Here is a 23989-nt window from a genome sequence, read left to right on the forward strand (position 1 = left end):
GTAGTAATTACTCTTTTGAAACTCGAGGCATTTAAATACTGAACGAAATAAAATACTGCAACGAAAAGTGTCAGAAGAAAAGCTTATTGTTTTTCCCATTGGGCCTCCCTTTTTTTACACCCATAAAATAATCCTGAGAACTCGACCTTCAAAATGGCTTGATCTGGTATCCAAGGCACCGAAATAAATTTTACATATCTGTACTACATTCGATCGAATCGAGTCGTTGAAACTTGTAGTAGGGATTCGGTAGAATCCTCAGAATAATCTGGGCTAAATCCGTACGCTGTCAACGAATCCCGTTTTGCATAATAGAATCCGACAACTTCCCTTACTGCATGCACAGAGCTGTGCCTCCAACCACGGGCTTAGTTGGACCTAGACAATGCCAGTGTGCCTCGCTGTCTATTCCTTGTCTATTTTTGTTTAGAAATTCTGAATTGAGTTGCATCCTTCGGAGCTGTTTCATTTTAAAATCTCTGAGTATCTTCTCTTTACTAGCCAGTAGGATCCCGATCGCAATAGGGTCCCTAGTCCAATGAATAGCATATAGATACCTGGTCTAACTTTATCGATTCTAAACTGCACATACTGCACTGTAGAGCAGCTTAACCTGCAGCTTAGTTGGACGAAAATTTCCATGTGTATATTTTATGTTTTGTCATGTCGAAACTAAAATAGAAAGTTTCAGGAAATGAAAAAGAAAAACCTTTGTTGAGTCACGCGATGATTGACCGATTTCGTATTTAACCTACTTCTACTCGAATGCCTAGGGTTTACACTGTGAAGTTAAATTACGTACATTTAAAAATACAAATAAATTTTACTTGTCCCATAGAAAACATTACTGCATCGCATCGTTGGAAATTAGATAGGGTACACCTACTTACTTACAAATTTCGGCGGAAAGCAGTAAAAAACTGATTCATTTGATAAAATCGTAAATCGTAATTGCCTTCGTCCGCAGCAATTTATATAAAATTTTATTGGAAATATCTTTGAAAGAATTTTAATCAGATGAAAGTTTTACCACGCTTTGCAATTCCAAAGAAAATACTTTTGGAACAGAAATACTTACTATTGGTATTTTATTTCTACTTATCGCATAAGAAAAATACATGAAGCATGCAATATTTTTAATAAAAAGTTTGCTCAAGATTGCAGGCAATAACTTTAAATGTTATCTCTGTTGTTTCAGGTATGCCATAACACAGCTGCGTTTATATATTCGCAGAAAAATGTACGTAAAGGGTTGCTGCAGAGCGGCTATAATGTTGGTGCTTTTGTGTTGCGGGCTACGTGCGGGGCGGCGGCGGCGCCCTCCCGCCCCGCCTGAACCCGCAAATGACAATGTTTCCCAGACGCCAATCAAATTTCACGCCTGTCGACGTCTTAGCTTAACGTTCCATTTCTTTGTCGTTTCCTGACTCCCAAACACGGTCTCTGCAGTTTTTATCGCGCTTCCTTGAGCTCCTCCCGTAATATGCGAAGCTCTTAAGCGCGGCTGGTGTCGGCGATGGAGTTTTTATCGACGCACAGACTTTTTGTGTCGTTTACTTACGCATCGTTTGCCCGCCATAAAGTGCGAGCGACGGTTTGTGAAGCGAGCCGCGCAAATTTGCTGCTTTTCATGAAGCTCGAACGGCATGCACTCAGTTACAATACATTTCAATTTAACCACGTCTGACAGACGCAGACCGAACATCGCTGTGAATTATTGCCTAAACCCATTTGGTTTGTTTCACGCGCACGTTTGTTTGTTTAATTTTGAGAGCTGTGAAGTAAACACGACAAAACAATGTCATATTGGGAGATAAGGGATTCATTTCAAGGAGTTGAAGATAAAAATAATTTAGTGTCTGGTCCGGGATTCTGTTATCTGGGCGGGAGTCGGGTTCTTGTGTTTACCGGTCGCTCGCGCAACACGAGCGGGCCAATATATCAAGTTGTCTGGAGCCGCGCTCGCCGTCTTGTTACACGCCTCGTGTTTGTCAAGTTACGCGATGCCATTATGGTCGCTCTATTCAGCTGAAAGCCGTGAAATGGCCCAAATCCAAACACTTGTAAACCTATTCCAAACGTTTACGGAGTGCATTGAGGTGGTTTAACAGAAGATACGTAGGTACGGTACCGCGTTCTCCTTAGGTCATTCATGTGTTTGTGTAAATTATCATTAGAATATATCACCTATTATTCACTAACTTGACTCTACAATTCTATACATTAACAATTTCTATTCTATTATTAAGTAGTATACGTACAGTAAGTGCCTATATAAACTCAGCAGTTTTCAATGCGTCATGCGTCATATTGTTTTTAGAAAAAAGGGCCGTGAATGAATAACAGCGATATTCTATGTTGAAAAATAGAAAATAGTTTGCCAATAAAAATAAGAGCATACCAATCACGCGTGAAATTGAATTGGATTTGTGACTGAAATCGACCGCGCCTGTAGTTTGTCAGGACGTGACGGGGATTGCTGCTGTCATGTTATTCGTCGTTAAGTACAGTGCCACAAACTTATCTGTTCCGGTGACAGTTTACGTAAATGTGTAATATTTCTACATTCTATAAGATTTTAAGTTTGCCAGTAGTGTTAATTCGCTCTTGTGGTTTCAATAAAACCATCTAATCTATATGAATATATAATTCATTAGTAAATAATGAGATATGGATCAGTTTAGTTCGCTCTCACCGGAACAGATAAGTTTGTCGCACTGTACAAAAGTGAAGGTACTAAACTACTGTCACAATGATTTGGTTCGTATTAAAATGTTTATACATATAGGTACTTGCACAATATTATTTATGCTTACTTGCATATATTCATATAAATTGTTTCACGCTGATCTCCAGAATTCACTTGAGTTACACTTCGCCTTGAAGTTCTCATTTCAGTCGGAATTTTCTATCATTCAAAATGCATATTTATGGACGAAATACGTGAGAAACAAGTTCCGTGCCGTTATCTGAATAGAAATGAACAAACTGGTAAGAATATGCCACGAACATCCATGTGCCTCGGGGACCCATCCCCGGTAACGCGATGAAAGCAGAAAACGGTAATTGCTTGCGATTGATATCGACATATAGAAATAGGTTTAGCACTTAGGTACATACCTTTGTTCTGGAGCCCTAGAGCTGACTATAGAATATTGACAATGATGATGGGCAATTAGCATGTCATAGGCGTGGTGATCGATCGTCCAGTCATTACTTACATGGCTGAATGGCTACACCAATGGGATGATAACCGCCACCAGTATTTAGCGCAGACATCGAGAGATCAATAACTGGTCTAGAATTAAAAATGCTTTAAAAGGTATGTTTGGGTTTGGAAGTTGGCCAAAAGCATTAAGTTTATGAAGTCACGGCAGTCTGTCGCTGCTCTTATAGAGTAATGAAGTCTCGGGCACGTGAGCTCCTTGATACGGACATCCGCAGACAAAATGTGCCTGTAAGAATGCAAATAAACGCACATACATTAGCATGAACGATGTGGCAGTCGCATTGTAAATCAAAGCAATATTGGTGCCGCGGCGGCCCGGCTGCACCGCTCCTCACTCGGGTCATTTCCATTTTATTCCCAGCACGTCCTGCCATGCAAATAGGTTGCAACTGGCGCTTTTTGCCGATCTTACGTAATGCGAGATCAGTCCACCCATCGCTCTGATCATGACCTGTTAAAATGCCCTATTTGCGACTGGCCATTGATTCACGTTGCCCCACTTATTGAAGTAATTGAACAGTGTTTGGGCGTTCCATTATTGTCAGTTATGAACCGGTTTATTAGGTACCTATCTATTTTATACTCAACGTTAATCTTTAACTTGACTCTGTTTATTTATTATGATGACATTTTATAAGAATTATTATCATAAGGATTACCGTTTTATTGGATTTAGCGTTTAGTTGCTGCTATTAATATTATTCAGTAGCACATCGGTTAATTTGCCTAAAGATAATTACATTAGAAGGTAACACAAACATATCCATTATGCTCTCATGGCACGGGACCGGGTACGACAAAGCTATTAAGTCAACAATATCTGTGAATATGAATTAATGTTGGTTTGGGACGGGAATCCTCTCGATGTACATATTTGAGTAAGATATACTATTATATAACTTGATTTAACATAATCATAGTACTTAATAACTAATATCTGTCTCTAACCTGCTTAGAGCTAGCTTTCTATAACGACTTCCAGGAAGGAAGTTAGTAGTTAGATATAATACAACATGTTTCAGTCTCTATTTTCGTGTAAAATAATATCAAAATATTGTGTTCGAATTTTAAAAGAAATTAAAAAAAAAATTGAGACCATTTGGTGTCGGTCATTTTGTAAGTGCGACTATTTCATTGCTCGGGCGTATCTATAGGTAAATATACTGATACCTACTTAATATGTATGTAATCAAACATTGGTTAAATAATTTGAGACGTCTGTTATCCTAATTTCTCATTCCGGCAATAAGTGAAATATAGGAAACGTGTAAAGAATAAGTAAAATTTCCTGAAAAGGTGACTAACAAACACCTACGCAGAATAAGTTTTATTTGCTTCATATACTCGTACCTAGGTGAGTGGGAGTTTGTTGAGTCGTCCCACGCTCCGTTCATCCCACTTGAGTTGTTTTATTAGACTTTCCTACCCTTTGATGATTGATATAATTATTAACTACAAAATAGGTACCTATCTACTGATATTAAATATTTAATAATGATTTCGCACAAGCTAGACAAGAGACCAAATTTAGTTTAATTAAGAACTTTATGTTATTGGCCAGCCCCCGTATTATGTAACTCCGTGTGAGGTTGGTTGTTATAAAATGGCTGTCAACTTAGAGCATTATTAATTAATAACTTTTTACTGACTAATCAGATTTATAAAACGTTTATGTTGAATGTAAGGATATATTAGGCTTCTTGCATATTTTTTTCATTAAGATTGGTTGTGTTTTCGGTTAATAAGTCTCTAAGTTGATACCTACCAATTATCACCGGTTGGTAACTCCCAAAAAGTTACATAATACAGGGGCAGGTCTTCAATGAAATATATTCTATTTTCATTAATTATTTAATAAAAAAAACCAATAGTATGTATGAACGTATAAAACGTATAAACTTTATAGCTAGAAAATATGAAAACTGGTGTAATGCTCCACCACGGTGACAATCCCTAGTCTGGCGCTTCTGTTAGTTACCGGTACGATTTTTTTATCTTAAATAATATGTTGTACTTACTTACTTTTTAATTTTATTTAAAACGCTAAGTCTCAACCAATTTTAAAGTATCTAGAAAACCGATCGAGCTATTAGTGCATTTTTATATGAAAGGGAGTTCCTCTTTGAATCGGCATTTCTGATCACGAAGTCTTTTTAGTCGGTCGAGGGGCATCGAGCTACCGTCTTTGAGAGCTCTAGTGTACTCTTTAGATTGCTCCAACAGTAATTTAATTAAAGTGAGTGCGCATTACAGATGCGAAAGAGGTAAACGGAACGTTGCTTCGCGATGCTATTCCAGACAAGTTTGTTTAACAATTTTCTTTGGCTGAAAAAGACCTGAACAAATAAAATGTTGCCTTTTTTTTCGTTGACGGGAATGAGTAAATCAAACATAGAATGGAATGCTTCGTGTTTACTCACCATCTAGATTGCCAGGGACTGACTTATAAAATAGATACATTCATTTCGTACATAGAACAACGCGGATTCGAATGATTTCGCATAATCTCGATAGTGTCTACTTTTAATTACCTATTACTATTTATTATAATTATATTTGTTTTCACACGTAGTGCCATAAACAAACAATCTGGAAGGTGGGACTGGTGGGAGCCATTATTGTCCGATGCTTGCAACCGACGTACAAGAAAGACAAACAAGCACACTTTTCTGTAATATTGAAAGGATTTCATTGCATACCACTAGCAATAGCCAAGCAATCGATGTTCTATTCGCTGGCGGCATCGCAATTAGGTTTCTCCGCGGTCGGGTAGGTATTGTCTATGGGTTTGTTAGAGTACGATTGTTGCGAACAAATTAACCGCATACCGCCACTTTGTATAGAAATGCTTTTGATGGTCTCTCATTGAAATGAGTGAGCTAGCGAATGTTCATTTTGGCTGTCTTTGTTTGGGGACTATTCCAGAATGCAATGCCTGTCGGTTCCACTTCTGTAATATAAAGCAGGCACATTCTGCAAATTGCAAAGTCAAAGTGAAATGTATACCCACATCTCAGGCAGCCGGTCTGAGAGCATTTGTGCTGTCTTGGAGTTTGGTACACAAACCCCTCCCGCCGCGGCGGATCGTGTATCAATCAGGCTGATGGTCTCGTCTTGCCGAGCTCTCATTGTTGCTACGTCATGAACCCCTGGTACCTACAAACGCTGCTCCGAGATGTTACCTGAATAAACTAGGTCATAATTTCATGTAGGCAGAGGTTTGATTAAAAAGTTAGTCTGCAATGTAAAGTTTTGAGTCGCATTACGTAAACATTTCTCGTTTTCTTAACTAAGCAGAAAGTTTTTCCATTTATTTTTACATGGGAAATGGAGTCTGCATTGGAGTGCTTTATTACACTTTCATCGAGAGCGTAAACTATATTTGTATTTGTAAGGATGGTTTTTAGGTTAATATATTAGGTAAGTATATTAATCTGGATTTGACTGAAACTTCACTTTACTTCTGATTTTAAATTCCAAGATACAGTATCAATATTTTATGATAAAAAAACCGCTAACACTATAAAAAAGAATTAAAACCTTATTTGAATGATAATATTAAACGAAAAATAATACTGTAAGTATTAATACTGTAAGTATTAATACTTACAGTATTATTTTTATAAAAATAATACTGTAAGTATTATTTAAATCGAACTTGTTCATGTCATGAGCCGTAATACTCATGAGTCACGTTCGTTCATAAGCAACCTGTCTCATTTTGGCTTTGTGCATATAAACTAAGGAGTGTTTTGACCCGTCTACAGGCTTTAAGGTCGAGGTAATAAGGACTGTTTTGTGTTGTGGATGTGGATAGTGAACTGTGTAGTGGATTGTGCATTTGGTGAGGCACCCCCGGGGCCGCCGCAGCCGCAGGCGCCGCGGGGGGCGCGGACACGTTACTTACGGCAATTGGTCACGGTTACAACAGAACTGACCGAATATTTTACAAATACTACGCTATTGTTTGTGTTTTTATTTCCAAGTACAAGAGTCGTAACTGTTTGTCCTACATACTTAGTAGCTATTGTCATAACTTATCTTATGACCTTTGCGTGGGTGCTCGGAAGTTCCTCATCGGACAAACATCCATTCGTAAACTTTTGTTACGGCACTATCGGATCACTCAAACTCACCGATAAATTAATCAGGTTTTGTGACAGCGATAATTTCAAATGTTATCAAGAATCTGAAATAAGTAAATTAATAATTAATCTACCTGCAACAATCGACATGCAAAAATATTTTTAGCGAAAAGTCACACCCTTTCGGCTAACTATAGCAAAGCTCAGTTCCATTCATTATAAAAACCTACCACCTAAGTACAAAACCAATTTTTGATAAAATTTATGTGTTTTGGTCTAACCATTAAAGCCACTAGCTAAAGGTCAAAGCAGTTTATCGTAAGAAATGTATAAACCAGATGGAACATCTATAAAATTATCACAACCTTCCGCCTTTCATGTCACAATCACAAGCTATAAATTGCCTAATTGTTTCCAATGCCGTTAGTCAATTAGTTAACAAATCCTGAACTGGTTAGAAGGCAGTAAATAACGATGATGGATGGATTAATATTATAAAATCCGTTTCTTAGTTTTGCTAAGAATATTTTCTCAATCAGCTTATGCTCGCAGGAAACACCTATATTTTCCAATTTGAAATTACGTATTTCCAGATTCTTATTTAAAGTTATAGTGGAGCCTATCAAAGCTTTGATCCATCGAGCTCGATTCGCGGCCGCTTTCAGAAGTCGCAATCTTGCAATGGAGATCTCAAATTCTCAACTTAACTGTATCTAATCAGGCTTAACTGGAAACTTAATGGAGCGGTAAACTTAAGAGCTTTTACCCCCGAAGTCGTTGAAACTAAAGCTGCATTAGGATTAGAACCAATTGGCGTATGCTTGACCTGGATACTAAGTAAGGTCCCAAGCGTCCAGCCTGACTTAATGTTTGGCTTCCAAGGCATCCCGGGCATAAATTGCAACGCATGGCCGCCTGACGGATATATGAGACGTGCTGCTGCTGAATCAAATGGGACCTTGTGCTTGATTCTTGCGAATGAAGTTACCCTTTATATCGCCTGTTCAAAATTGCCTATTTGTTGGTAATCTAACGTCTTTATAAACGACACCAGAACATGTAGTCATTTGTTTCCCTCCACGTAGTTATAGCTTGGTAGATAGCAGGTTACATACATCGCACGGGGGTGCATGAACGACGTGTATCTGATGATAAGGCTTTAGATGGTGTGTTGTAGCGAGTAATAGGTCAGGTTCGGAGTTAAATTGCTGTGTCACTAACAGGATTTATCGCGTGTACCCCTCAGCTCCGCATTGCCTCGGAGACCCTCGCCATTTACATTTTCCTCCGAGGAAAAGCTGAGCGGTGGCTGCGGTGGCTTATGTATGTTTATCTCTTTTGTTGTTCTTCTTATGCCGGATCTATGGAATTTACTGTCTTTGGATGTATTTTTCTCTCTTATTCCATTGTGTGTAACTGTGTAGGATCTTAGATATTGTAGAGTAAATATATATTAAACATAATTTATGCCTTATAGTATTTTGTCTATTGAAAAAAAACTATGCAGAAAGCTTCTGCGGTAAGGAATATCAACATTATATAAAAGCTTGTTATTATTATTCGTTTGATAAATGATTCAATCGCATGCAGCAGACGGCGGGTTTTCTCTGTATAAAGTAGAATGTTTCTACAACAAAATGGTTTGTGGTAATTGGACTAGTGTTTGCAAGGAATAACTTCTCAGTTAATATTTATTTTAAAAAATATACCAGTGGTCTTGCCAGGGAGAACATTTCTAATTAATGGCGCAGTAACATCCGTGCCAACGTTTGTGTTAAAAGTTGAATGGTCTAACTTGAGCGGCAACATGTAATAACTGGGTGTAACATTCGCTCCAGTTGCGGGTTATTTAACAAACAGAAGCCTGTGAGCCATTCACCAGGCGGGAGTCCTCAACCGAGTCAACAAATGAGGGACTACAAAGATCGAGGGGCGAGGAGCCACTCAGGACATTTGCATTTAGATGGGCGCGACAAGTTATTGTTTACGGCCACAAAGCCGGGCCGACGGAATTTAGCAAATCATTTCATTACTGCAAATGACAAGCTCGGAAAGCGTTTTGCTGTGATTACACTGATTAATCTTATTAAGTACACATTAATGGTTGGTACACGGTTACGTTCCTTTGTTGATCGGATTAACTGACGTTAGTATTTGAATGTTTTGCTTTTGATTTTGATTGACTGATAACACCTAGTATAAGGCCATATTTTATTAGTGAACCTTCATCAAAATATTTGGTATACTTAAGTAATTTTATTGGTTATTCTATTCATTACATAACAGTATAGTGTTAGACAATCTACTACATTTTTACAATTCCCATGGCAGAGAAGACAGATCGGATCGGATTTATCATGGATCCCATCGGACTGAAAGTGTTCGCACAGAAATACTGCTGTAATGCTCGGATGTAAATCACAGAATCGGTGAATGGCTACCATAAATATAAATGTCTTTGAATATCTATGTTTATAGGGTGTTGAAAAATGAAATTGTAACCTACATAAGTAGTGAATATTTTTCCGTCTCAACTACAATCCATTAAAATTGGTCCAGATTTAAGCAAAGTAATGAGCAAAGTTCTTATACATATCGAAGGATTTAATTGTGATCAGGCTATGAGGGTTTTTCGGTGTGACGTAAAACGTATGAGTTACCTACCAGCATACATTATTAGATTATTTTAATAAAATAACTATTAACGATAAATCATCATTTTGACGTTGGCGTAGCTGGAAAACCGTTTAAATGAGTACTTTCACATTTCTCACGCAGTCAAACATAAATAACGCTGTGTGACAAATCTAAACACGCTTCGTTTCTTAAATGAAAATATGTATGTACTTGCAGAAGTGTGGGTTGTCATTCAACACAGAAGTAACAACGTAGTTAGGTACTTGTAGCTGGTAGCCTGGTAGCCCAACTATCACACACACTACCTATGTATACAGAATTACAGATTGAACAAGTGCGAGTCGGGCTCGCGCACAAAGGGTTCCGTAGCAGCAAATATAATATTACAGTTAAATCAACCTATCTCAAAAACTATAAGAGATACTTTGATCAAACCAAAAATCGTTGAAAGAATTAATTAGCATGCATCACCTCTATTTTTTTTAGAATTTTATACCCCGTAGTTATAAAAATAGAGGGGGGGGGACATACTTTTTACGACTTTGAGAGCTGATATCTCAAAAACCGTTCACTTTAAGAAAAATGTTTTTTAGAAAACTTTATATCATTTTAAAAGACCTTTCCATTGATACCCCACACGGGTATGTACACACGGCAACGTTAAATGGTTGGCAGGGCACACTAACGTAGGTAGTGTATGTGTGTGTCAGCGACGTCGACGTAATTATTTAGTTCTGGGCAACCCACACACGGATATTGTAAGCATGTAGTTGTGCCAGTGACAATGATTCATTGTTTTTATGATATGAAGCAAAATTTTGCAAGGCATTGTAATAGATTGAATGGCTCAGTTGGTATGATACAAGACTTACAATGATCGGTATGGTGGTTCAAATCCCACTGAACTTTACAATATTCCTTTTTTGTTTTTTTTTATAGATTTAATTTATTTTTAAGATGGTTAATAATAGTATTGTAGTATATACGAATAAAAGCAACACAGAAAGTAAATGAAACAAGTTATTAAGTGTTAAAATTACCAAATTTATTCTTGCCGTAACATAAACATTAAGGATGTTACGTTTTAGTTGTTTTTCGTTTTAAAACATAGTTGTAGTTTATATTAATAAGGAAAATATTCAATTAGCAGTTTTAAATCATAATAAACATCAGAAAAGGATGGACTGGCTGTTTTTCTAAAGTAAATAGGCAAGTCATTAGTTATATGAATCAACATGTTAATTAGCTAGAAATAAGATAACTTATTCCAACCTCAGTAACAATAACATCATTAACACATTGGCTTACCCATAATTGTAAATAATAATAATTCTTTAACAAAATAACTAAAATCTTATACAAATGGAAAAATAAAAATTACTGAGCTAACCCCAATAATTATAATTTTCACCACTTTTTCGCCATAATGTCTTACGTCCATCCTTGTCTGACTTAAAGGACTTTTCATCACTAAATATCACCACATTGTTGCACCAATCAAAGTTTAAAATAGTCAGTCGCAAAACGCACTCTGTTTCGACATCGTCGGATCTGATCGGTTAGAGCAATTTTCTTCGTCGGCTTCCGACACCGCAACCCAGCAGCACGCAAGTGAACCCGTACGGTTTGTAGGGATAGATTATGTGTTGTGGCCGTAGAACGGGTGCTGCAGAACGGATCAGCGCTATGTGCAGCTACGATATCTCGATGGCGTGGTGATGCATCCGTATAGACGACTACTGTCTACCAGTGGCGGCTGCACCGTAAGTGCGCCCGTGCAACGCACTACCATTTAAAAACCTTCTAAATATGTACCTTCCTTCTTCCTATACCATTCTACTAGGTAGGTACTAGGTACGTCTAAAGAAAACTTCACAAAAATACCAATATAACAACCGTAATACCTAGTACCTACCCTAAACAGAAATTACATAAATCATTCGAACGTTACGAGTTAAATTAAATCGAGCTGGCCTATTTTGATTTCTACTGCGAAAAAATTAGATCTTATTTTTGCTTGAACAAAAACGGCCTCGTGCGCTCGGATTATCGCACGGGGCGAGCTCCTACACATAGTATGAAACAGGATGGAAATCGCCCGGCGCGTGAGACGGAAGATGCTCAGTACAAACTGTATGCAGTTCTAGGATAAATTCGTGCGCCGCACGCGACCGGAAATTGCCGAAATCATACGAATGACGCCACGGGAGGCGCGGGCGGCGGCCTTGACCGGTGGCGTGACCTACGAACGATGCACTTGTCATGTCATTGTCGCAGTTTCACCTTTCGCGCGCGAATACGTAATTAATTTGTTACTCTAATTACTTATTAACTAAGAAAGTAGTAAATATTTCGTTCGTGAGTGTGTATGTGTGTGTGTGAGTGAAAATTAGTGCAAAATACAATATGAACTTCATAAAAAGCAATAGGACATTTCAAAATAGACTGGACATTAAATCTGCTGGGCCGCCTCGGCCTTTTCTTTCTCATCTTAAAACAGGAGTGCAAAACAAAAAAATTTACTTATACCTCAATTTTCAAAAGTGAAATGTACAATAAAAAGAAATGGTTATGTGGATGTGGGAGACTAAATGCTTCATTTTGCTTTCCGTGTGTTGTTTTCGTTTCGGCGGAGAAGCAATTTCGCGTCAAAAAAGGAACGCAGAATGGATTTAAAATATAAATAAGGTAAAATATACTTATAATTTTTTTACTTCCAATTGTAATAGGTACCTAACCTATTTTTTTTCCAAAATTTACTAAACCCATAAAGTGCACCACCGGGTATCTGAGGCACCAGCCGCCACTGCTGTCTACATGTCCCGAATCTGCGTATCGGTGAACCCATAATTGAACAGTTCTCCTCTGCAAACAAAAAAAAACAAATACTTAGCTTATACAAATACAAATATTCTAACAGTCAAATAAAATATTTACAATTCTATGTTACTTACCGTTAAACGTCTTGCGATTTCACTAATTGTAATGTTTTGTTCATATAAATACGATTATCTCCGCCTTTTTGAACATGGTTAAGTGACTTTCCATACTGACTGCGAAGAGTAATTAATTAAATTGACAAATCACAAAGTGAATCACTTTGCAGACGCAGAGGTGAATTGTCACTAAAACTAAAAACAAATTTCGTTTATTCATATTGTTTTTTATTTATTTATTTACAAAAAGGTAACAAACAGTCTTTTGCGTACATTATTACATATTTTTGGTGCTTAATGACCTATAGTACCATTAATTAATATAAAAATAAATCAATGTAAATGACAGATTAATAAAATAAATGATATGAATTAAAATTAGTGTAAACATGCAAACAAATTAAGTGAAATTAAGATAATTAAATAAACAATTAAAAGAAAATATAAACAATTTTAAATTAAGTTAAAAAAGTGAGCAGTCTATGTTGCGATTAATATTTAAATGATTTTAAGACTAGATTTTTAAAAGAGTTTAACGAATTGTGAAATATGTCAACGTCGGCAAATTCCCTATCCATTAATCTTGCACAACGCCTGAAAAATGAATTTTTGGCATAATTTGTGTTACACAAACTTGCATGAAAAGTATCTTTAAATCTTGTGTGTGCACGGGGGACTCTGAATGTGATATTCTCAAGCAGTGTAGGAGAATCCACTTGGTTATTTAATATTTTAAAGAAAAACGATGCGTCAATAAGTTTTCTACGATTTTGTAGTGATACAAGGTTATAGCGTTTAACAGAAGTTTTGTAATCTAGAAAGAAATTTCCGACACGATAATCCAAAGCTTTGGTAAATTTATTTTGAATTTTTTCAATGCGGTCGATGTGAACTGTATACTGAGGGTTCCATACTACGCTACAAAATTCCAATGTACTACGAACATACGCATAGTAGAGTATAATGTAAGTAGAGGGATCCTTAAAGGGCTGACCCAATCGTAGGATAAGACCAAGGTTTTTAAAGGCTCTATTAATTATGTTATCGACATGCAAATTGAAATGAAGTTTTGAGTCTAAAATTACTCCTAGGTCGCGTATTTTGTAAACGCGTTTAATTTCGTCGCCATGCAGATTGTACGTATAGTCAATAGTATTCTGTTTACGTGTGAAAGTGATGCAATAACATTTATCTACATTTAAACGCATATTGTTATCTTCACAATAATTTACAAATTTATTTAAATCATATTGCAATTCTACACAATCGCTTGTAGTAGAAATTATTTTAAAAATTTTAGCATCGTCGGCATACAGTAAATGACAAGAACTATCAAATATGGTATCCAAGTCGTTGATATAGAGAGTGAAAAGTAAGGGCCCCAAATGTGATCCCTGCGGCACTCCAGAACTAATTGGAAGGAATTGTGAAGTATGACCCTTCAAGGATACCGCCTGTGAACGATTTAAGACATACGACCTCAGCCACCGAAGAAGATCGCCGTGCACACCGACTCCAAGTAATTTTTTAATAAGCAGGTGATGGTCAATTTTATCAAAGGCTTTAGAAAAGTAGTTTAAGTTTAAAATATTGTATGAGGGTAGAATGGTTTTAATTCTCAAATGAAGAACGAATCATATATTTTTGGCGAAGAGAAATAGTCGACAGCTATGCAGCTTGTAGTCATTTGTCAGTTTCAAATATATTAATTTTATACTCAACAGCGTTTAAATTAACGCAAAATTTAAATTAAGTTAAATAAAAATAACCATCCGTGGACTCGAACTCACGACCTATGTTTCATTAGTCTAACATTCTACCAATGAGCTACGAAGTGTATAGACACAGGTAGTGAAATTTTGCTTCACATCAATTTTATAACTATTTCACTAACACTACCGGTTGATATTTTTATGTCACAGCTGGTATACGGGCGTTTGCCTACGCGCAAACTCGTTTGTGCTGTTGTGTGTGTGTGTGTGTGTGGTTTGTTACTGGTGTGTAAACCCATTTCTGCGTTTATGCACACATAGACAACGTTAGTGTGCACACATACACTACGTTAGTGTGCCCTGCCGACCATTTGATGTTGCCGTGTGTACATCGAAAAAAAAAATTTCATCCCTCAGTTACATGTATGGGGGGCCCCACCCCCAATTCTTTTTTTTACTATTTAGTGTCATATTTTTGTAGCGGTTCATACAACACATATTCCCATCAAATTTCATCACTGTAGTACTTATAGTTTCCGAGTAAATCGGCTGTGACAGACGGACAGACGGACAGACGGACAGACGGACATGACGAAACTATAAGGGTTCCGTTTTTGCCATTTTGGCTACGGAACCCTAAAAATGACTAACATTTTAGAAATTCCTAGTATGGTTCTTATCGATTTTAATTCCCGCACTTTTCAGTTTCGGTAACGACAGAATGCTCTCAAATATAAAAAAAAAAATATACCGTTCCATTCATCTTTGTACTGCATATTGCCAGCATATAACATATGTATATGGTATATATCCCTACCGCGGTAGGGATCAATATTTATTATGTAGCTAATATGTAATTTATTTAGTAGGTATCAGACACTGTCATAATAGGAGGTTCCGAACAACTGTACGCGGAAAACCACTGATAATATTGTTTGTTATTACTTATTAGTAGAATGTTTTGTGCTATGTTAAATTAGGATTAATCACTTCATAATTTAACAAAGCACACTCCCGACCGCATACGGCTTTGTTAGTTGAATCCGCTTTGATATACGAGAAGTAATCTGTTTGATTAAGTGCAATTGAAATTGCTATAACTACCCAAGTACTCTGAGGAATATACAAGTACTTACTCGTAGGTACTTAATAAGCTTCAAAAGCGATTTTTACAAGCAGCTGCCATGAAGAAATATTCTAAGTTTGCTGAACCTACCCCAACTGATTAAACAAGGTAGTCGTCGACTTGACATCGCGAAGACAAGTGATGTCAAGAGTCTAACTTGCACGGTTGCATAGCTACATAAAAAAAGTTAAGTCATGCTAAAGAATAACATGCGTGTATAGAAGCTTTTGATACGAAAGTGCCCTCAAGTCAAGAGAGTGGAGGCTGATGCTTACCGGAGAATGGTGGGTGTAGTGTACACATCGCTCACTCGTCCCCGGGTGATGGCTGCCACTCGAGGGTCTACGAACTCTCCGGTGAACAAACAACACATAAAAAACCGAATAGTCGCGATCCAATTTCCAGTTTACAGAATATGCGCGAAACTTGCAAACGTTTTCGCGAGAAACCAGCTATAAAATTAAATTTCAGCCATTCCAAAGTTCCTTTGATCTAATTGCAGTCTTGAATGAAATTCCGCAAGACTTACGACTTCGGTTATTTTCTCAGTCATTTAACGTGTCTGTGACACATCCCGTTTGTAGAGAAATTTGCGGACAAATATGGCACGCATTAATCACGCGCTCTATAATATATCAAAGGATGTTTGCTTTAAAGGATGCATGAAGTAAGAGTTAGGTTCGGAATGTGTAATACCTAATTATAGTTCCTCCCAACGACGTGAAGGAATTCCCGTTGCGAGTGGTACCTATTTTAGAGTTTAGTATAAATTATGTGTGTGAGTCAGTGGAGACGGGTGGTTCCGCGAAGCCGCGGCCGTGAGTTACGACTCCGAGGGCCCTCGACGCGACATGCGCACGCGCAGCCGATCACCGTGTTCACTGTCATTTACTTTCCTCTTCATGACGAGAAAATAAACAACGATCAGCTCTTTACCCATCCATACTTGTGTTTAAATTATAAATGCGAATGTGCGTTGTTGATGTTGCTGTTGTCCATCTTCAACATTTCAATAGAGCGACGTGTGGGTGTTGTTTTTGGAAGGTTAATAGAGGTCTCGAATATATAACTAAATTCCTATAGCTACTCAAAAAATGCTTTCATGCTAAACGGTTCCGCGGACCATCATTAATTATGCCAAGGATGGCCACTAAAACAAAATGGTGTACTTCTCGCTTGGACTAAAGTTTTAGAGACCCGGCGATCAGTAACGTGGCCCGCAACTCCACTTGATTAATGACTCGACCCGCCCAGCAGTTTCAATACACTGTTGTTTGAACCTCTTCGAACGAGCCTTATCGACTTTTCTTTTTGTTCACTAAGTGGTGGGCTTGTGGTGGGTAAGCTTTGTAATTTTTTAAGCCTTCCCGGAAAGGAAGATGTATTTAATACCTACTTGAATTTCAGTTTCATTATTAACAAACTTTTCTTATTGAATATTCCTGAAACGTAGTCCAAAATAAAGTTAACTCAAACGCAACTTAATCTAACGAATAATCTTGCGGTTAAATTGAAAGAGGCGGGCCGCGTTTCCCTCCTGTAGCCCTCAGCACGCTCGGCCGGAGGGCTGGAGGGTGGAACATTATTTTTTACGCAATGTTCCTTTACCTCAATTTTTCCAACTCTATTGTCGTTTTATACAAATTTTAGTAGCTTCGGTCCGCTCGGAATCACCAATAATAAATCTATAGCTTTATTCCTAAAATACAACTCAATTTTGATACCTCTACTGATTGCTGTTTCAATATAAATTCCTTATTTTCCGTGTTGGTGTAAATTCCTTGTTTTCAACTGAACAACTGAAGGTACGTGCCACAGCGAGCACGGAAGGCTATTAATATTGTGCAGCGCAGTAGTTTCCAGTGGGAATTGGAAACATGTAATAATGTCTCGTTTGGCCGAACACTTTAATTTCCTCTGCAACGTGGTTGTTGCAAAAAGAGTATCGTGTAATTGTATCGCGTTGAGGTTCATATCGCGTCCTGCGCGGGCGGGGCGGGTAGGGGAAGGGGGCGGAGTGTGTAGTGATATTATAACTTGCTCGTACTCTCAACTAATCCTAAGATATGGGTAAGGCGTGGCCACTTACCAATATTGTCCTACCAAGTGACCTTTACAACAGCGTGGCTTGGTTTCATCGAACCAACAACCACTTATTTTATTTATATCTATATGTATAGGTATATACTGCCTGAAATATTCAAATTCTATACTTACCAATGTTGGATCACCACGGCCCATCACGTCCGCACAGCTGGGGTACGGGTTTCCTTCCAATGAAGGAAGGGTTTTAGGCCTAGTCCACCTTAGTCCTAGTTATAGTTAAATAAAATTATTAAATATACCAAGGTATTGAGCTGTTACCACCACTGAATGCTGTGACTGAATTACATTAATATTATGATAATTACATAGAAATGAATAGTTCGACGCAGTTAACTATCGACTTTATACTGCTGAAAGTGCCTATATAGTTTCATACGCCTGTACCAGTTGAGGTCGTATTTTGTTGATGGTTTTAATTTTCTGCTCGAGGAAAAGCCATTTGTTGGCCGCACGGAGTCACGTTCTCAATCGCACTGCGCATTGGACCAGGCTGGGGGAGGAAATGTTGAAAGAAAACTAAATTACTTACGTAATATTTAACATTTTCAAGCTGAACATTTCAGTTAATGAAAACCAAGCAAAGCTTACATACGTTGTAAGGTGTGTCGATAAGTATCTCGTCGTTTCGGTTTATTTTAGAGTTTTTTTATATATTATGTTAGTATTATACTTATATGTTGTTTATATTTCGGTACTATACTGTTTATGGTTATTGTTTGGCCACACCGATAAATTTTGTAACAACAATAAAGTTTACCGCGTTACCAAACCAGAATGAAGGAGATAAAATATTACGATAAGGCACCGCGTAGAATCATAAATAGAGATGTAATGAGTTAGGAGAAGCCGTGTGAAGTACGTGACCTATATCCTGCTCTCATGAGCCCGGCGGCTGGCGCTGACGGCTCATCCGTCATACCCCCGCTGACACTGCTTTGCACTTACCAGCTCGCTGCAAAGTTCATGCCATGAAAAAAACATGATTAATTAAGGTTTGTCTCGGAATAGAATCAGAATTTCGACATTTGTACATATTTAAAAATACCGAATATTTTTATAAACATAACGTGAGAGATCGGCCGCATCAGACGCAGGAACGAGCCATGCATTTGGAACGGCGCCAATTGCTTCGCCGCGGCGCCCTTTTATCTCGTCAGATCCTGCAATACACATTAAACATTTCACACCTGTTATGACTGCCGAACGTCCACGGAAGATATTATACCTATTGCTGTTATAAACAATATATTTCGTTCTTTGCAGGAACGGCGTTCGCTGTCGAAGTTCACTTCGAGAACAAAGACAGCGGCTTCTTCCTGAAGCACACGGCGCGCTGGAGCGGGGCGGGCCCGGCGCCGGAGCCGGCGGGCGCGGCGCCGCCCGGCGCGCTGCTGTCGCTCGACCGCTTCACCGTGCTGCAGGGCTCGGCGCCCGCCTCCGTGCGCGCCACCTACGGGCCCTTCTCCACTAAGCAGACGGTGCCGGCCCGGTACGCGGTCCCGGACCCCCTGGAGCCGCCTCGGAGGAACGCCACGCTGATTGAACTGCAAGAAGCGACCGCGCACCGGCTGGACGTGTCCGCGCACCTGGTGTTCCGCGAGCTGCCGCGGGACTCGCCCGTGCTGCGCGTGCTGTTCCACACGGGCGGCGAGGGCGGCGCGCGGCGCGCGGCGGCGCGGCCCCGGCGCGTGTGCATCACGCTGCACGCGTCGCTGGGCACGCGCACGCTGACGGCCACGTGCGGGCCGGAGGGCGAGGAGGGCGCGTGCCTGGCCGAGCTGACGGTGCCGGCCGCGTGGTGGCCGGTGGACGGCAAGGGCAAGCGGCCGCCGCGCACGGTGCGGCTGGCCTACAGCGCGGCGGAGGCGAGCAGCGGCGACGGCGGCGAGGGCGCGTGCGGCCGCGTGTCCGTGCAGCCGGCCTGGCCGCTGGGGCTGGTCACGCTGGCCGGGCCACGCGCCGGGTACCGCGAGGCGCGCGGCGGCGACGCCGCTCTGCTTCTGCCGCGTGCTCCCCTCTACCCACACTCCCGGCTACATCTGCCCTTCGTGGTGCGCCGTGACCCCAACAACCCCATCGGACATGTTGTTATCAGGTTAGTAACGATACAAAATTATATTATTGTGACAGTTTTCCGCAAGATTTAGGATTAGTTACGATAAAGCCAAATTAGTAGGTATATATCATACTGTTGTTTTTGTTCAGCCAATAGCTATCCACTGCTGGATCAGTTTCTGAAATAGCTCCCGTTAAATACATAATTCGATTAGGTGACCAACTGTCAGCATCAGCAGTCTGCGTCCGAATTAGGCCATCAATTACGGGCGAGTGTTCACTGTTTGCGATCGATACGTTGTTTTAGTGCACAGAAAAATATCCATTTTCGTAGAATTTAGCCACAGGGGTAGGATAGAGTGTAAGTTAGTCTGACCGTAAAATTATACGACTGCGGCTAGACTAGACGGCGGCGGCGGCGGTGTCGGCCGAGACTCAGCCATGGATCACTTAGCGATGACGGAATCCCTTCCCACTCAGCATAGTTCTGTTATGCTAACTGACGTCGTCCAATGTTTATTTAAGTACGACATTTCCCGTTGCTATCAACTAACTGGTTGTCTCTTACATCTAGTTAGCACGTTGAGTTATTGATGACACTGCGTGTTTGATGTGGCTTTGAATTCGAACTTTTATGTAGGTGTGACAGCTAGAGTTAAAATTGATGATAGTATAAGAAGTAAACCTTAGTGAAACTATGTAGGTTCGTTGATAGTTAAACAATTTATCTCACACGGGAAAAATCCACGATAGGTTTAACAGCAGTAGACTAAAGATAATATGAGTGCAATATTCTGGCAGCCTACATTCAGTAGTAGACCGAACAGGGACGTCGGCGAGTATAAATACTTACCCCGCCGGGACACAAGTTGCTAACTCGAAGTAGACGTCTGGCTGACTGCCCACCTCAATGCTCCTATTAAAACTTTCCCTGCAGTAACAGTGTTGGCCACTGTCACACGGTGATTATAAACAAGTGGCCTGAGCCACCCCGCGGGCACTCCATTATTTATTAACGGAAACTCTGTTTTCTTGCCAACTTAAAAAGCCGTTGAAAAAGCTTTGGTTATGTTAAATTATGATAGAGATTTCATGAAAATACTTTGAATGTTGGCAATTTTTAAATTTGTTTTTATGTTTTCTCAGAATCTTTCTAAATTGGCCCGCATATAATTAGTTATGCTTTTGCACAAATAGAAACTTGTACATTTGACCCTTTAGATACCCTCTCATTGAAAGTCAAGCTGAAATTGGCCTGTAATACAAAGTTACAGGCTTGTTTTGAAAGCGCTAAGCCAAACAAACCAACTCCTTTTGTTGTCTGGAAAATTTGGTTATTTATTTAATCAATTCCCCTCTGCCTTTGCTCGACTTAATACATAAATATGTTACGTGGGAAGATACTTATCCTAACTTATCTATTCTATGTAGAAAATACATCGCCTAATCCAACAAAATCAATCATCTCGGAGGCTTATGAGCCTATTGGTAATGGAATCTCTATGCGAACCAACGCAACACTACTATGGTACGATAGATATCGCAGTATGTTTATTTCTAAATTCAATTTCTATTTAAGTTCTTTTTATGGTACCTACAAACATTCAATTTCTTATATTTTCCATATTCATATGTAGGTAAATGCAATTCATAAGCTAAATGGATTTCTTTATCTTATTAAGAATGCAAACATATTCAGGATAGAAGCCAGCTCAAACGATTGCGCATTATAACTGGCTTTTCTCTCATATATTTCTTGCTGTAATTAGTAGAGATCGTTGGAGTATTTGTAGGAGCTCGCCTGAAATGCGGTGTGTTTTCGCCTGATTCCGTGTGAGAACAAAAACTAATTAGCCTCGGAGAATAGGCCGTTGATTTCGCTAACTTTTCGCAATTTGGCGAGCTCCCGGTTTCTGATTAACACCAATCTTATTGTTTCCTTAACTTGGACTAGGCCACACGACTACTGTGTTTTAGCTTTAATAATGTGTGCTTTTTGCTTTAATTCCTTTGTAATGTTGGTTCGTTACGTTCATAAAGTACGAAACGGTTAGAGTAACATTCAACAGCCGGCGTTGAACCTAACTTCGCTTTGCTAACCAATACTAACTATGATTTACTACTCCGCCATTAGATACCGAGGTGTTTACTCCAAACGGAAGTAGAGACTGAAGCAGTAATGATACTTCTTGCTTCTACGAACAACAACCATGTTTTTGTATTTAATTTAAGATGTAAGTGTTTCCGGTAATACTTATAGAGTTATAAAGCTAAATGGCTATTCTATCAATAAAAATACGCCACTTTCATGGTCGGGTCCAACAATAAAACAGCAACGTCATTCAATGGTAATCATGACTAAGATTATAGCCGCATCCAGTATAGGGAAATGCGTGAATTTAATATAAATTTATTTATGTATGTAGAAAGTTAACTTCTTATTCAATACTTATATGACTGGTGCGTTTATATGATTCTCTTATATTTAAATAGTTGGGAGTCGGGGAGCAGAGGAAATCAAATCAAAATATAAATATGTTCTCTCATAAAAATAACAAAATATGAGATTGGACTCTCCAAATAACGTCTAGCGCGCTGTAAGGCGTCCATATATTTCTCTCCGCCATCACTGATGAAACTGCACACTGTGTAGGTAATATCTGGTGCACGGTGCTGTGGCGGCTGTTGGCTCGTTTCCTCACTGCGGCTTCATAATTATCTCCAGCCTGTGCAGTTTCCTCCATCCATTCCCCGGCAGCTGTTTCAAGAAACTTGGTAGCTGTAGCCGGTCTGCCCCCACGTTTGAGTTACGACTGGCACGACCCTGGGGATCGCAACGTATGCGCCTAAATGGAAATTTATAACATCGCCGTATGGCTACTACGGGAAATTTAATGCTTTCCGTATAAATGCTTCGTTCGCGTTAAGAAATACTGCTGCGTTGTTGGCTACGGATTGAATAATAATGCTACAGCTACAGTTTTCACGAATCGTCCTCTCATTGTAACTGTGCCTTTGTTTATAGATCATAGTCAAATTGAAATTGGCATTGTTAATTTTGAATCATTTTCCAGAAACGATATTATAGACAATCAAACCTGAATTTCGCAGTATTGAAGTATTCGGTATTAGGTAGATATTGAACTTGACTTGATACGCTACCGCGTGTCTAGATAGATATTATTATTACCGAACATTAACAATCATCTTAATGTAGAAGCAAAATTAGCTTTGACGACCCTAACCAAATCATTATCACACCACATGTCACAACGAACAGTGGCAGATATAATATTATTAAATTTTAATTATTATGATTTTTTGTATGTTTTTTTTTATATAAATTTTATTTACGTTGACAATATTATTCAAAAAAGTATCTTTGTTTTCTATTTATATTATTTTACTTATTGATGATTTATTTTAAATTTTACTGCATAATATTATTGTACCTAATGAATGTTTTAAAATTTTTTGTTAATTTGTTCCTCCGATTTTGTTTGTGTTCTATGTGTAAATTGTATTTTTTTAATGTGTAAATGTAATTTTAATGTTTTATATTATGAGTCCGTGGTTACTTGAAATAAATGAATTTATTATTATAACCTAGATTTTAAAATATTTATATCCAGCAAGTTTACTGACTATGTTGATGATGCACGCAAAACCCTTCTTATCGTATCGATGACAAACAGAAGAGCTAGGGGTCTAATCCTTTAAAATTTTGTCCACACTGAAATCCATCTTTCAATCCTCAATCACTTACATAAGAAGTCATAACCGAATTCTACTAACAATAATTCCCACCTACAGGATGAAGGTGAAATCCGGCCTGCGTCTGGTGAGCGTGACGGCGGCCAACTCGCGCTGGGCCGTCACTGCCGAGGTGAAGGCGCGCGCCGCCACCGTCACCGCCACCAGACTCGACCAGCCGCTCAATGAGGACGACGCTCTCAACAAGTATGTCTACGTGTCAATGGGATGGATTATGTATGGCCAATGCAATGTAGGGCTTGTAATCTGCGACTGTTTTGACAGTTTTTGTTACAGTCGATACGTCACTCAAGGAAACTCCTTCCCCTCCCTCATTTGTGTAGGTAGGC

General features: G+C 39.0%; 1 protein-coding gene across 1 annotated transcript in view; it reads left to right on the plus strand.

The window, feature by feature from the left end:
- LOC119693752 (transmembrane protein 132E) overlaps window positions 1-23989 on the plus strand; it is a 77170-nt gene that overhangs the window by 28769 nt on the left and 24412 nt on the right. The window contains exons 2-3 of the mRNA XM_048623355.1: window positions 19095-19926; window positions 23700-23846. Of these exons, the coding sequence (XP_048479312.1) occupies window positions 19095-19926; window positions 23700-23846 (979 nt within the window). The remainder of the gene's footprint in view (window positions 1-19094; window positions 19927-23699; window positions 23847-23989) is intronic.

The sequence above is a fragment of the Plutella xylostella genome, chromosome 10, assembly GCF_932276165.1.
Source record: "Plutella xylostella chromosome 10, ilPluXylo3.1, whole genome shotgun sequence".
NCBI lineage: Eukaryota > Metazoa > Arthropoda > Insecta > Lepidoptera > Plutellidae > Plutella > Plutella xylostella.